Source organism: Canis lupus, chromosome 17 (genome assembly GCF_011100685.1).
Source record: "Canis lupus familiaris isolate Mischka breed German Shepherd chromosome 17, alternate assembly UU_Cfam_GSD_1.0, whole genome shotgun sequence".
NCBI lineage: Eukaryota > Metazoa > Chordata > Mammalia > Carnivora > Canidae > Canis > Canis lupus.
Window position 1 is genome coordinate 33,944,701 of NC_049238.1, and position 15,879 is coordinate 33,960,579.

Here is a 15,879-nt window from a genome sequence, read left to right on the forward strand (position 1 = left end):
CCTGTCATATAGCAGAATCCCAGTAAAAGATACCTACTAAGAAAAAATAATCATTGTCATATGAAAAAATAATCAGAGTATTCAATCGAGAAATTTAGTAAAAAATATTGGAGTTATGTTGGGCAGTTAATTGAATGTTTTTTTTTGATTTTGTAACATTTGTAGTATTTGCAGTCTTCTTAAAATGTGTAACCTATTGTTATTTCTTTTCTGCATCTAAGTAAGTACTTCATTTAACCTAATTTTGTGTCTGTTTTTTTTTAGAAGGGCTCAACAAATAGGAAGAGTTTCAGGTCCCACAAAATGTGGATCCTTCTCTGAATTAAAAATATATATATATGTATTTAGTATATCAATGGAAGTTCTTAATTAACCTAAAGCAGAGGGTGTTGCATGCAGACACAGAAGAGTAGCTGTCAGATTTGAGGCCTTCTCAAACATTAAATGGTTAGACTTCATAGAAACTTACAGATATAAAAATGCTCATGGTAGAGGAAAGTTTGGGTAAATAATTTAATTTTGAAACAGAAGGAAATTCTGGACACCATTTAGTCTGTAACCTCAATTTATCTTGGCTGCCTTATGGCTTGTCTCCACATGGTATGGTATTCAGAAGACATACAGGGCTGATATCCAAAAAAGACATGAAGAGTAATTTAGATTTAGATTTTTAAAGAGGCACGGGGGGGGGGGGGGGGATAAGTATACTGCAGGATAGAAACAAAATATTTAACAATCCTTTTAACTAATTCTAAGTCCCTGTCATTATGATAGTTGCTAACCTCATCTTTCTCATCTCCATTCTTCAGTTTGTTCCTTTCTCCTGCAACTTATCTAGAATGACTCTTAATTCTTCCTCTCTAACTGGGCTATTAATTAGTTTACATCAATTTAGTTCATGAGCACCTTACAATTCTCTTCTTTATTACTCCGATCCACACAACCAAGTCCCAAGAGGAACTTTGGAAACCACTGGAAGGTCTTTAGAAGGAAGGAGAAAAAAAAAAAAAGAAAAAAAAAAGAAAAAAAAAGGATGGAGAATAGGGGTGAGTGGGGGAGAGAGGAGGCTGATGAAGTTTGTGTATATGTATATGCTTTGGTTACAAGTCCAGTCATTCCATTTGCAAATGAATAATGTTGAGTTCCAGAGCAGTTTAGTGACTTGAGGCTCACCTACTGAGTCACATGGAGTTGGGGTGAGAACTCAGGCTTAGTTCATTAAAATTCTTTGCTATAATTCTCTAGTGGGCAATCCTATTATATTCCCTATAAGGGATTGCTTTGCATCTCTGGTGGAAAGAGCACCAAGGGGAGTAAGCAAGCCTGAGTTCTAGCTCTGCTTCTACCAGGCTCCATGACCGTGGGCAGGGCAGGTCCTTCCTAAGGCTCAGTGCTCTTCCTAAAGAGGAGGCAAGATGAAGTCTTGGGTCTTGTCCAGCACTAACAATCCTTGCTTCCAGTCTGTCCTGAACCCTTGAGTTAGTTAGACTTACCCTTGATACATCCCCTACTAGGGTAGAGGGAGAACCCGGGAAGAAGGGAGTCCTCTCCGCACTTGGTTGCCTCTGTGGTGTCCTCGTAGGACACCAGGGGTGACAATCGTCTATGTGTGAGGGGTCTGGGCTTGACCTCCAATGGGCCTCTGCAGCCTCCCTGGGGGCTACGAGCGAGAATCCCTCGACGCTCCTGAGAAACTCAGACCAGAGGCCAACCCCATCCTGACCCATTCCGCACCAGCTTCAACACCCAAGTCCCAGGCCCTCCGCAGAACCACTGCGCAAGCGCAGCCACCACCCCGACGCAAGGCGGCCGGACTCCGGGGCCGAGGCAAGGTGAGAGGGAAGGGTCGGCAAGACCACGCCTCCGTGCAGTCACGTGGGAGGCGGAGTCGGAAGCGTGACGGCGTGCGCGGGGGCGGGGCTACCGCTGCGCGCGGGCGCGGGGGCGGGGCGCGGCGCGGCGTTCGCGGCTGCTGCCTGGGAGGGAGGCCGGGCAGGCGGCGGAGCGGCGCGGCTCTCAACCTGACGGGGAAGTGGCCCGGGCGGCTGCGGCTGACTGCCCCGGGGCGGACGGACGGACGACGGAGGCGGGGGCTAGGAGCCGAGCCGGGCGACCTACAGAGCGAGCGGGTGAGGCTCAGCGTCGGCCACTGTGTCGGTCCGCTGAATGAAGTGCCCGCCCCGCTGAGCCCGGAGCCCGGCGCTTTCCCCGCAAGATGGACGGTTTCGCCGGCAGCCTCGGTGAGTACGGCTGTGGAGTCGTCCGTCGTGTTCGCGGGGTGGGAGTCTCGTTCTCTCCACACACAGCCCAGGCCCTGCCCTCCACCCTGCCCCTGGGGATGGTAGTAGTTGCCCCGCACATGTTCCCCTCGAGGCTGCCGCCCCTCTGCTGGCGCCGGTGCACTCAGGACCCTTCCCCCCATGCCCAGTCCTCCTCAGCAAGACCCTCCCTTCCTCCCGGCGTCCCCTTCAGTGCAGGGCCCTCCTTCCCGCAGAGTGGAAACCCCCTCTCAGAGAGGCCCCCCCCCCACAGCTGGTACACCCCTTTCCATACACTCGCGGCTCCCCCCCACAGACCCACCTTTTAGGGTTGGGGCACCCCTTTCTGAAACCTTGACCTCTTCAGGGCACGACACTCTTCCCCCTTTCCGCTAAACTGAGCTCTCTTTCAGAGTGGAGGCACCCCTTACCCACGCAGAGGGGCCCTTTTTGGGGTAAGAACCCCCATTCCCTCTTCAGGAAGGGGGCACCTCCCCCCCCCCCCCCCCCCCCCAGTCTTCACTTTAAATTTGGAGACTACTCAAAGTGTCTGGTAACTTCCCTTCTCTCCTTCCACTTCTCTGAACATTTTGCAGTGGTGGAGAGAACTAGGAGCACTGAAGCATCATTTGCTTAATATAGGAAGGGAAGAGGTGCATCTGTGTTGGGGGACCCTCTTTAAAAGAAGAGTGAAAGCAGAAGTATTCTCTAGCTCTGTGAGCATGCTGGGAAGAAGTAATTGTGCCCAGTGAATCCATAGGAAAGGGGGCCTCTGTTAGGGAAAGAAAGGATTCTCCATTTTTGGAATATGTTGTCTTTGTGGAATGGAAGAGGTTATTAAGTAGGCTGCAGTATCCTTTCGGTGTTCCCTTTCAGCAGAATAAAGGTAGTAAATTTTGTGACTGGCTAAGGGAGTCAGAACTAGCGGCTGGTACTCAGTACTCAGTGCCCTATAATCTGTGTCTGGAATTACTATTCTTTGAGGCCTTTGGAATCTGGTTACAGTAAAGATTGAGCTCAACTGTTATAATGGTGAGAGAAACAGTTTCTGCTTTGGCTGATTCTGCAGTTATGTGATACCTGCTGCTGCTGGATTTGTATTTTCGGTATTTTATGTGGAGGTAGTTTGTATTCGGACGCCTTTGTTTTGCATTTCTTGGTAATAAATCCCTGGTTGATTAATGTGCATGGATCAGTGCATGATCTGGCCATAGGCCACACTTTATTCAGCCATATTGGGATTAGTTGAATTTTTAAGATCTAAAGTCAAAAAGTTAGTTGAAGAGCAGTGGACCCATTGTAGTATTAAATAGTAGAAACCATAATTTTGGCCCTAACCCTTTATGGGAAGATAAGAAAAACACACATTAGAGTGTTTTGAGAGTGGAAATCCTAAAATAGGAGACAACTGAGTGTTACTCTTTCCTCCCAAGGGCACCTGTTGTCCATTATCTAACCTTTGATGTTTTATAATTCCTTACATAGTGAGGTTGTTTTAGTCTTGGCTCCTTTTAAAGAGGCATCAATTTTTCATTGCCTTTTTTTTTTTTTTGCCTTGTGCCTGCATTTATTCGCTAATCATAGTGGACTGAAAGACTTGTCCTGTATGTTCACAAAGAGGTGATAGAATACTAGGGCAAAAATTGAGTGTATTTGGAGATGATGTGGGACTGAGCTATCATTATATTACAGTCGGCTCCTCAACATTTAGGAATGGTGGGATCACTACCCAAGGAGAAATCAGCTTTTACTTCTTTCCTGTTGATTCCAAGGACTTCTGCAAGGCTTCATTTTCTTTAAGTGTTTTGAGAGAATCTTTCTCACCAGTTGGGGGAATTTAAGTTTATTTTGAAACAGTAGATATACGTTAGATATACGTTAAATAACTTTATCCCTTCTTATCCAATTCATGAGGCAACCGAGAGGAAGATGAATTGCTGTGGGGCTCCACTTTTCATAAAGAGTTATAGCTGACCCTAACGTTAGGGTTTTTTTGTATTCATTTGACACCATCCTTGAATGGATGAAACTTCTGTAGATAGGGTATTGATCAGCTGCAGGGGAGATGCCTAGCCTGTCTCTAAAGAGAGGAACCGGGATCCCTGGTTGGCGCAGCGGTTTAGTGCCTGTCTTTGGCCCAGGGCGCGATCCTGGAGACCTGGGATCGAATCCCACATCAGGCTCCCGGTGCATGGAGCCTGCTTCTCCCTCTGCCTCTCTCTCTCTCTCTCTGTGTGTGACTATCATAAATAAATTAAAAAAAAAATTAAAAAAAAAAGAGAGGAACCTGTGTCAGCAGAGAGGGAAAGAAATGGTTCCTGGTATTATTTCTGGAGCTGCTCCTAATGAAGATGGTTTTAAGTAGGAGCTCTGTGCTTTCTCTTTCTGTCCCCCTTATAAGAGTAAAACTAGGCCCCATCTTAAATTGAAACCTCTTAAGGGTGGGGGGTAGGGTGATGCTGGTATATTTTACTGGTAGTCTTTAAACAGAGCTCTACTTAGCTCTTGCCAGATTGCTTATTTCTGTTCCCTGCAGTTTATTAGTCTAGAGCTTAGAGTTACATTGATCTTTATTTTATCATTAAGAAAGCTATGAATGTAAAGGCAAGCACTTGCATTCTAGAAGGTGTTTAGAAACTGTTTTTAAAACTAAACAGGAATCTAAAACATGTGAAGTTCATCTGGGGTCACAAGTATTGAAAGCATTTATTTATGCTCAAGGAAGTATACATGTGTATCTCCTTTTGTTTGCCAGATGGGTTCTCGAAAAAAGAAATGTGAGAAAACTTCATTTATCTAAGCAGAAAAGTTAAGTGCTTTATAAATAATGATTCTACAGAAACTGATTATTTAAGAGAATCTTATGCTGGATCATTTTGTAAAGTAGAAAACTTGAAATTCAAACTGTGCCCGTGATTGCTGAGTGTTTACATAAGGAAAACACTATTGTATACATTTTATTAGATGTGTAAATTAAAATTGCGTGTAGTGGTTTCTGAGATTATTGAGAGCAATGTTAGGTGATTGGTCATGTTATGTGTGCCACATTGAAATTGTGTACCTGTCGTATTACTTTTGTTTTACATAAAAACAACTAAAGGGTGCTTTAGTCTCTGCCGCAGATGAATTTTAGGTAGTTTGGCTGGCAGGTGTTTGTTCTATGGAATTTCCCTTAGGCATAGTATCTTTTAGTCCACAGATTATGGTAATTTAAAAAGGCAGTGCTTTGGAAACAAGTTTTTAAAAATTAGGGGGAGGGAAGTACCCTAAACAATCTTATCTTCATATCCTGCCATCAAATCACCACACAGACAAAAGGGTGCATTTTATCCTTAGTCTTTTTAGCATTTTTTTCATAATAAGGTTTTTTGATTTTGAGACATTTATCATGGAATTAGCCTAGAGGTTGTCAGTGCTTTTACATTAAAGAAAGCCTGTAGTTAGCCGGATCAGTTTTAACTTTCTGTTCCAAAGGTTACTTGAAAAACAAAACTCAAAAGTTTTTTAAATGAAAATTGTAATGAATGAGGGTGCCTGGATGGCCTAGTCAGTTAAGGTTAAACGGTTAAGGTTAAGCTCAGCCTTCATTTCCGGTCATGATGCCAGGGTCCTGACATCGAGCCCTGCATTGAGCTCCCTTCTCAGTTGGGGAGTCTGCTTCTCCCTCTTCGCACCTCCCTCCTCATGCTCAAGTGCTCTCTTTTTCTCAAATAAATAAATAAGATCTTTAAAAAATTGTAATGAATGAAATTGTAGGGGTAGTATCTATAAGAAACATAACATTTTGGTGCAGGGTATCTGAACAAACAAGATGGAATCAGTGTGCTCCCATTTGTTAAATATTTTGAGAAAATCTTTTTTTAAAAATGTTTATTTACTTTTTAATTTATTTTAGAGGGTAGGGGTAGGGGCAGGGGGAGAGAATCTTTCAAGTTGACTTCCCCACTGAGTGCGGGGCTGGCAGTAGACGTGGGAATCCATCCCAAGACCCATGAGATCCTAACCTGAGCCTAAACCAAGAGTCGATGTCTAAATGACGGAGCCACCCATGTGTCCCAAGAAAAGTCTTTTTAACATTTCAATATTAGAACTATGATTTCTCATCTCACATTCTTAAAAAAAATGCAGTATATGATTTTTAAAGTATTAATCTAATCTTAAGCATTCTTAATCCCATAATGTTTCTCATGTAAGATTATTTATTAGTTGTCTCTTGAGGGGCTTAAGATAGGCTTAAGTTATATAACAAGAAATGAGAAGTAATTCTTATATGGTCGTTACATCTATGACATGAGTTAGAGTATTTCTCAGCATGTATGTGGATTAATACCTATTTTGTGACCAGTACTGTGCCTGGTTGTTCTTAATGGAAGGACAAATATAAGACATGGCTTCTTGTCCTTTAGGAGTTTACTACCTGGTTTTAAATAGATATCCAGAGAATGTTTAAGCATAAGTGAAGTACCAGAAATGGGAGTAGAGGGGAGAAACACCATTTAGAACGCAGTGCTATGTATAAAGCATCTAACTTCTGAGAGGGAACATTTGGAGATTGCTAAATTTACCTCTGTAGAGCCTGGCTTTTAAAACAATGAAATAATTTATTTAGCAGTCCATATATCAGGGAATGAAATTACTAGGTCTTTTTTCTGCCTTATGTTTGAGTAACATGTAGGAAAAGTACTGTCTTAGTTTTATGTACATGAGTGCATTCCCTTCCCTTCCCTTCCCTTCCCTTCCCTTCCCTTCCCTTCCCTTCCCTTCCCTTCCCTTCCCTTCCCTTCCCTTCCCTTCCCTTCCCTTCCCTTCTCTTCTCTCTCTTCCTTTCAAGATTTTATTTATTTATTCATGAGAGACACAGGCAGAGGGCGAACGAAGCAGGGTCCGTGCAGGGAGCCTGATGCGGCACCCCATCCCAGGACTCCAGGATTACACCCTGGGCTGAAGGCAGGCGCTCAACCGCTGAGCCACCCTGGCGTCCCTATGAGTGCATTTCTATAATATGTAAAACTTCAGTATTCATAAGAAATTTGGAAGAATGTATTGATTTTGAAAGATTCTAAGGCTTAGAATAGGTCTATAATCAGTTTATTCAACTATTACCTCAGTATGGAAGATCCCCAAATATATAGTTGCTGTGTGTCTGTGTGATCTCGTGTCCTGTAGTTTAGCTCTCTCAGACTATTATAATGCCTTAACTTTGCATATTGCTTTGTAATTTACAGGTACTTTATATCATTTAATCTGTACACTAATCTTGAGAGAGAAGAAATTATTCTTTTATAGATGAAGAACCTGAGGTTCAGAGAGTTTGTGATTTTTTTTTTTTAAAAGACTTTTTGAATCTATTTTTCTTTCTCCTCTTTTTGGTTGGAGGCCTGATTTGTTGGATTTGTATCCAGTGAAAACAATACAGAAGAAGCTCATCTGTATGCAGCTGATGTTAACATGTTGATAAACTTTTTAGGCTTTTCCAATGTCTAATTTTAACATAAAAAGCATACTATAGATACAATTTTGCATTCTAGAGGTTTATTTTTGGATGCATTTTTTCATTTGAATTCAGATTTTTCTGATGGAGTGCAATGTTCTTTTCTCTGTCCTACTACTGACTCTTCATGGTCCACTCACACATCTATAACATACCTGAATCTGAATTGATTCCTCTAAAGCAGCTTCTTTTCCTTATTTTCCACTGTCTATATCCTACAGCCTTGAAATATCAGAACCATGTTTGGTTCTTTGCCATTTTTGCCTACCACATTAACACGTCTTCTGGGACTTTTCAGTTCTTGTCACCTTTTCTCATCCCTTATTTTCCTTTTCTGCCACTATAGTTCAAATATTTACTATTCTGTGTTTGGATTATTGTATAGCTTAAGGAATTTCCACCTGTCTAATTTATTTTATAAGGGAGGGAGGACTTCAGGTTAATATTTCTAAGGCAGTGCTTTGGTTCTGCCATTTGCTGTGTTAGCTTCATTGCCTTGGTGACTGAATTCAAACACCTTAGCCTTGTTTTTATTTTATTTCATTCATTCATTCATTCGAGACATAGAGGCAGAGATTGGCAGAGAGAGAAGCAGGCTCCCCTGTGCAAAGCCTGATGCGGGACTTGATCCCAGGACCCAAGGATCACGACCAGAGCCAGTGGAGATGCTTAACCACTGAGCTGCCCAGGTGCCCCTTAGCCTTATTTTCAAGGTCCTCCAGTATCATCTCCTACAGTCTTGAAAAGTTCTGGCCAAAACGACCTGTTTCTTGTTCCCCAGATTTTGTTGGCACTTTGTCCTCCCTGTGACTATTCTCAGTACCTCTCAAGGCCCAACTCAAATATTGTGTCCTTTCTAAAAACCCTTCCTTATTTGTTCCCTTTCATTACCAGCCCCAAATATTGAACTTTTAACCTAAAAGAATTCTTAGGGTACTTATCAGAGAATCTTTCTTATAAGGTAGAAATAATTATGACAAGTCTTAAAAATATTACTAGTCTTATGTCTCCAGCCAAATTATAAAGCCATTAAGGGCTGACACTTTCATGTGTCTTTGAAATCTCACAGCACAACATTGGATATTTTAGATCCAGTTAAATTTGAGGAAAAAAAGTTAGGGGACCTATATATAATTGACAACGTACAACCTTCACTTTCACCATTGTTTTATTAAAAAAAAAAAAAGAGCTTTTGAAGACAAAGTTATTGTACACAGTCTGAGAATAGAATCCTTTAAAAAATTACTCCTCATGTTCTTATTTTTCTCATTTTACCTGAAATGAGTGAAAATTTTGTCACAGACAAAAATCTGCTAAAGAATTCTTTGCCTGGTTCTAGGGTATTTTTCAAATGTAGGTCTTGTGCATGATTTATTATTATGGATTTAGAAATTAATTTATCTTGGGTGAAGATCAACATTAAGAAAAAAAAAAAAAGGACAACGCACCTTGGTGGCTCAGTGGTTGAGTGTCTGTCTCCCTTTGGTTCAGGTCATGGTCCCTGGGTCCTGGGATTGAGTTACCCATCAGGCTCCCTGCATGGAACCTGCTTTTCCCTTCTGCCTGTATCTCTGCCTCTCTCTGTGTGTCTCCCATGAATAAATAAAATCTTAAAAAAAAAAAGAATAGAAAGAAAAATTATAAAATATCAGTGCTTCACATGATATTGCTTCAAGGAACTTTTTTTTTTTTTTTTTTTTTAATTTATTTATGATAGTCATACAGAGAGAGAGAGAGAGAGAGGCAGAGACACAACAGGCAGAGGGAGAAGCAGGCTCCATGCACCGGGAGCCTGATGTGGGATTCGATCCCGGGTCTCCAGGATCGCGCCCTGGGCCAAAGGCAGGCGCCAAACCGCTGCGCCACCCAGGGATCCCGCTTCAAGGAACTTTTAATTTCAGTTGTATATGTTTGCCTTAGGTTGCAGTGTAAAATTTATTTCTGTGAGTTACAGTCAGGTGAAATACACACTTAGTGGCTGATCCCAGTCTTTGAGAGACTAGATGAGAAAGATGGTATCCATGTGAAAAGGTGGATGAACAATCAGAAATAGTTAAAATGAAAAAAAAAAAAAAAAGAAATAGTTATAATGAATTGTGTTCTCTGTTTTTGAAAAGTTTTTAGGATCTGAGTATAGATTGGACTATAGTTAAATAGCAATAAAAATGTATCTACCGTTCTAGAATCAGTATAATTTAGGCAAATTCATTATGTAGAAATATGGTTTTATAAAACTGATAGACTAGGGTATTATTTTTTACTTTGCAAAAGGATTCACTGTGTTGTTTTGTTTCGTTTTGTTTTGCTTTCCTTATGAAGCTGTGTCTTGACTGGTTCTCCACCTCATTAGCTGTTTGAAATCATTCCAGTCTTTAAGGCATGGCTCTCAGTACATTTGTTTTTTCTGGAAGCTCTGTCTGATTATTCTAGTCTTGAACTCAAACCATAGTACTGTGGTGCTCCTAAAGTAGAGGAGGCTGAGTGCTTACACCTGAGGAATCTGGAAGTATAGCCAAAAGTTGGAGTCTATTTAACTTAAAAATTCATATGGTTATTTTGCAACCATTATAATAAAGAATGGTCCAGACGGGAATCATTGATAGATACTATATCTAAGGGACTATTTTGACGAGAGCAGGTTGTTTGCATAATCTTAAATATCTTCCCATATATTGCTCTTTAGTTGCAAAGAAGTAAAAAAAAAACAAAAACAACAACAACAAAAAAACTATGGTGATGAAATCAGACAGCACTTTGAGTATGTGATCAAAATAAATAGCACTAGTGGACATTGTATGCCTCTGGAAGTAATGCCCTGAGAAGAACACATCATTTATGTAGTACTCCAGCCAGGAATGGATAATCTGAATCTAATCATGAGGGAACATTGAACTCCAAATAGGGGAACATCCTATTTTTTAAAATGGTGGGAAGATTGTGGGTTTTTTTTTTTATGTTAATGTTATAAAGACACAGAAAGACTGTGGAATGTTCCAGATTAAAGGAGAACATTTAAAAGTATAGAAATGTTTCCTCTGAAAACTTGAGGCAAAACTCATGGGATCAAACTGTGGCTGTAAGAATATGTTCCATGTATATCATGTGGTTTCCTTTTATCCCTAGGCCTCAGTTTGAGAAACATGCCTTCGGGCCTGAGGCAGCTGTGGTTCAGATTTAGCCGACAGACATGTTTTGTTTGGCCCTTTTAAATGTTTTAAAAATTGGGAAATTTCACATAAAAATCTGGATCTCTGGTTTCTCTTGAAAAGTGGAATGATCTTGCCCCTGTGGGCTTGCATTCCAGATGATCTGTATACTCACTAAGTGGTGTGTCAGATAAGCAGTCTCAGTCCTTATCTTTTAACCTGCCTGGTTTCAGGTATTTATTGCCTGACCTCATTAGCTGCCACTATAGGCATATGTTGCAGCTTTTACTGTAGTCCAAAAGGTAGTGGGGGCGTCTGTCTTCTTTGTGCTCCTATGATTTGAGAATTAAGTTGTTGAACTGATGCCCTGTCACTGCTAATGTTGCAGTGTGTATATCCTATAAACAAAGTCATTCTCCTACATAACCATACTACAATCAAGGAAACTAGGAAATTAATATTGATAATACTATCTAATCATCAGACCCATTCAGATTTTGCACATTCTCTCTCTTTTTTTTAAGATTTTATTTATTCATGAGAGAGAGAGAGAGACAGAAAGAGAGAGAGGCAGAGACACATGCAGAGGGAGAAGCAGGCTCCCTGTGGGAGGAGCCTGATGTGGTACTTACTTGATCCCTTGACACCCTAAGCCGAAGGCAGATGCTCTCAACCACTGAGCAACCCAGGTGTCCTGCTGATTGTCTTAATAATGTCTTTTATATCAAAAAAGATCCAGCTCAAAATCAAGTGTTGCATTTAGTTGTCATGTCTCTTTAGTTCTGGACTAGTTCCCTAGTTTTTCTTGGGTTTAATGACCTTGATACTTTGCAAGATTACAGACCAGTTGTTTTGTAGAATGTCCCTTAATTTGATATTTCCTCCTAATTTAATTCATCTATCCTTGGCACAAATGCCACAGAGGTGAAGCTGTGTTTTGTATCTCATTGCATCCTGTCATATGGTGCATAACTTTGATTTGTCCCATTACTAGTCATGTCCACTTTGATCATTTGATTAAGATGGTGTCCACCTGGCTTCTCTACTGTGGAAACACTTAAAAAAAATTTTTTTTTGTCATTAATAAGTATTTTGTAGGAGGTGCTTTGAAACTTTGTAAATATTTTGTTACTCATTGGGCCTTCAGTTTACTGGTATATTTATATCTGTATGGACTCAAGTATCCTATTTTTTCTGATGGGCTATAACCGATTACTATTTATTTTGATGCTCACATTGGCCCCATTTTGGCTAGTGGGTGTCCATTCATGGTAGCTTGTGCATTCTTTTGATATGTTCCCATCATTCTTTGAGGACTTTCTTGCTTTTTGACACAGTGAAATGATTTGGACATAAAATTCAGCCCATACATAATACATATGTATTTTATATAATTTTAAGTAGGGTTCAGATGGCAGTCTAAATTAAGTCATTTTAAATTCGCTTTTTTATGGTTCTTTAGTAATTTGTAACTACATAGTATTTTATCTTACACTTAAAAAATCATGTTAAACCAGGGACTAGATCATTAAAGTAAGTTAATTTGAAGATATTTGTCAGTGGACGGTCATTCAGGATTATATTGGAGAGTGCCTAGATGGCTTAGTTGGTTGGGTGTCTGTCTTTGGCTGAGGTCTTGGGGTTTTGGGTTCGAGCCCTGCAACTAGCTCCCTGCTCGGTGGGGAGTCTGCTTTTCCCTCTCTGCTGCTCCCCCTACTTGTGTTCTGTCAATAAATAAATAAAATATATTTTTAAAAAGGATTATATTTGTTACCATTCTTTTTCTGTATTTAAGCAATCAGCAATTATCTTGGAGGAGTAAAGTACTGTTAGGTGCTATGTGTGTTAGGGGGGTTGGGTAAAAAAATATATTTAAGCAGCAAAATCAACCAGGTTTTTTTCCACTTACAAAATTATCTTTCCTTCTCAGCAAGTATAAATACAAACTTTAATGCATTGTATTCCATTATTTGGACATCTGGTCTCCTTAAGCTGTGTATATGGAACATAATTTAACTTATTTTTGATGACTGATGGTGGTTATTATGAGCATTGGACATGGTTCTTTGCTGTAACACAGTCGTGCCTTCAAGAGCTTTCTGTGTAGGGCTGTTTGCTCCATACATTAAACAACTGTACATAAATATACCTGTCTTCCTTGCTGTTGCTTGTCATCTAGTGTCAGTATGCTTTATCCTTTCCTCTCTATTGTATCATTTACAAAATCTCACCCATAACATTTGAGTTTTTATTTCTTGGAGAATAAGGGCTCTTTTTTTCATTATCAGACCTTAAATTAGTAATTTCTTAAAATCAAATATCCAGTCAAATATCCTGATTGTCTCATAAGTGTCATTTTACAGTGGTTTGTTTTAATCTGGATTTAATCATTATATTTAGTTGCTGTGTCTGGTCTTTAAAAATATTTTTTTATAAGATTTAATTTATTTATTCATGAGAGAGAGAGAGAGAGAGAGGCAGAGACACAGGCAGAGGGAGAAGCAGGCTCCATGCAGGGAGCCCGAATCCCAGGACTCCAGGATCACGCCCTGGGCCAAAAGCCCTGGGCCAAAGGCAGGCGCTAAACCACTGAGCCAACCAGGTGTCCCTGTGTCTGGTCTTTTAATATGTTTATTTCCCTTCTCTTTTTTCTTTGCTATTTGTTCAAGAAAATCAGACCTTTTGTTCTGTAGAGTTTAATACAGTGCTAATTGTATCATTTGGTGTTTTTAAAATGTGTTTCATGGACTTCAGTATACTCCTTGAATTGAAAGTTAAGTATTTTGTAATTTTACGTATTTCAGTGTGTTGCCATTACTTTTTTTATGCTCAGATTTTCCCATCATTGGTGTGTGGAAGCATCTTCAGACTGACTCTTGAGTCCTGATCATAGTGGTCTTTGTTGGCTTCCTCGCTTTCTGATGGACTTAAAAAAAATTTTTTTTTAGCCCCTTCCTGTTCCAATTTCTGCACTCAGCTGTTTCTCTAAATGTCATTCCTTTGGGCCCAAAATGGTACTTGAAGCTCTAGAAGTGCTCATTGTTTCTGGATTGGTTACTGTTTCTAGTCTTGCCTTTCTTTTGATTTCCAATTTTAAATCTGTTGTGGGCTGGGAGATGAGATAACAAAGCTTGTTTGACTTATATTTAAGAATTGATTTGAATCTCAAAAAAAGAGGAATACAGAGATCAGTGCCAATGCTTGTTTAAATTGTATGATGTAGGGATCCCTGGGTGGCGCAGCGGTTTAGCGCCTGCCTTTGGCCTAGGGCGCGATCCTGGAGACCCGGGATCGAATCCCACGTCGGGCTCCCGGTGCATGGAGCCTGCTTCTCCCTCTGCCTGTGTCTCTGCCTCTCTCTCTCTCTCTGTGTGACTATCATAAATAAATAAAAATTAAAATAAAATTAAAAAAAATTGTATGATGTAGCATCTACAGGGACAGGATCATAGTATTGCTAATGTTGGTGATACGTGAATAACAGGATACCAGATTTTTTTTTTTTAAGATTTTATTTATTTATTCATGAGAGACACACAGAGAGGCAGAGACACACAGAGAGGCAGAGACACAGGCAGAGAGGAAGAAGCAGGCTCCATGCAGGAAGCCTGATGCAGGACTCGATCCTGGGTCTCCAGGATCACACCCCGGGCCAAAGGCGGCACTAAACCGCTGAGCCACCCGGACTGTCCCAGATGTTCTTTAGAGAAAATTAATATACTTCTGAATAAGGACCTTAATAAGATGCATGAACTTTTTAGTTCGCAAATGTGAAGAGATTACATATATATTTATATGTGTATGTATATGTGTATATATATATGCATACACATATATATATGTTTTAAATTATAGACTGTTTATATTCCCAGTATTTTCTTTATGTTAAGATTATCTTTTGCTAAAAAAAAAAAAAAAAAGGGTTATCTTTTGCTTTTTGTGGGGTTGTTTGTTAAGATAAATCTCTATACCAGTGAGATGTTAGTATGTTTTGGAGTCAAATTATGTTGTATTATATTTGTCATATCCCTAAGAATGCACTTTTTCCTTTTTTAAGTTTATTTCAAAGAATGCTTTTTCTGACTTTCCAAAATTGATGACTTCCTAAAGTTGAGATGACTTTCTGTTTTAAAACAAAACTATTTAGTGTTGATGTCTCACATTTTTCCTAAACCATCTTTTGCTTTTGCATGCTGGTCTTGAGATGACTACCTTATGGTAATATTCAAGTATAGTAGAATGCTGATGTTTAAGTGACACATCAGAGCAAACGACAAAATTTGTTTGCAATTTTCTTTGAGCCATTTGTTCCAAAAAGTGCTATATCTGAATCCTGTTGATGAATGAGTAGGAGGTTTTTTTTTTTTTTTTTTTAATTTTGAAGGATATCCTGTTTTCAGTTTAGTTGAGGCATAGCCTTTGATTTTCTTTGACTGCTTTGAGTATCTCTTGGCATTCGTTTTGTTTCTTTAGTCTCTCCAATTATAATTAGTGTGGATGTGTTTTTGGCATAAACAGTTTCTGAAATTTTATGATCTAGTATTATGGATTACTTAAATTATTGGGAAATAAAGTTTTAGAGTAAAGGAGATGATTGGGAAAGTAATTAGTATTTGAATTCTTGAAAGTTTTGTGAGACTTAATGATTGTACACTGTGAAACTCCTTATTTTGGTATATTAGTGCATACTATAGTGGCTAAGGGTATGAGTTAGTGTCTCAGGCAGACCACCTATTTTTTTGTTTCCTGGTCATAAACACATTTGTTAAGTAAATGGATGTTGATTAGCTTCTTTGGATCACACTTTGGCTAAGTGCATTGGAAAATTGGTGAATGAAACACTTGAAATCCCTGCTCTCATGAAGCTTTTAATTCTGTGGGGGATTCAGACCATATTTATTCAGGAAATATTTACTGAATGCTTGGTATGTGCTCAGCAGTCTTCCGGCTATAAACAGAGTCCTTATGGAGCTTATACTGTAGG

The 15,879-nt window shown here is 39.7% G+C and overlaps 1 protein-coding gene across 4 annotated transcripts in view; it reads left to right on the forward strand.

Moving 5' to 3' along the window:
• The first annotated feature begins 1,960 nt into the window (after positions 1–1,960).
• EML4 (EMAP like 4) overlaps positions 1,961–15,879 on the forward strand; it is a 160,885-nt gene continuing 146,966 nt past the window's right edge. For all 4 annotated transcript variants that reach the window (XM_038561347.1, XM_038561348.1, XM_038561349.1 and 1 more), the window contains exon 1: positions 1,961–2,240. In XM_038561347.1, coding sequence (XP_038417275.1) covers positions 2,216–2,240 — 25 coding nt within the window. In that variant the 5' untranslated portion in view covers positions 1,961–2,215. The remainder of the gene's footprint in view (positions 2,241–15,879) is intronic.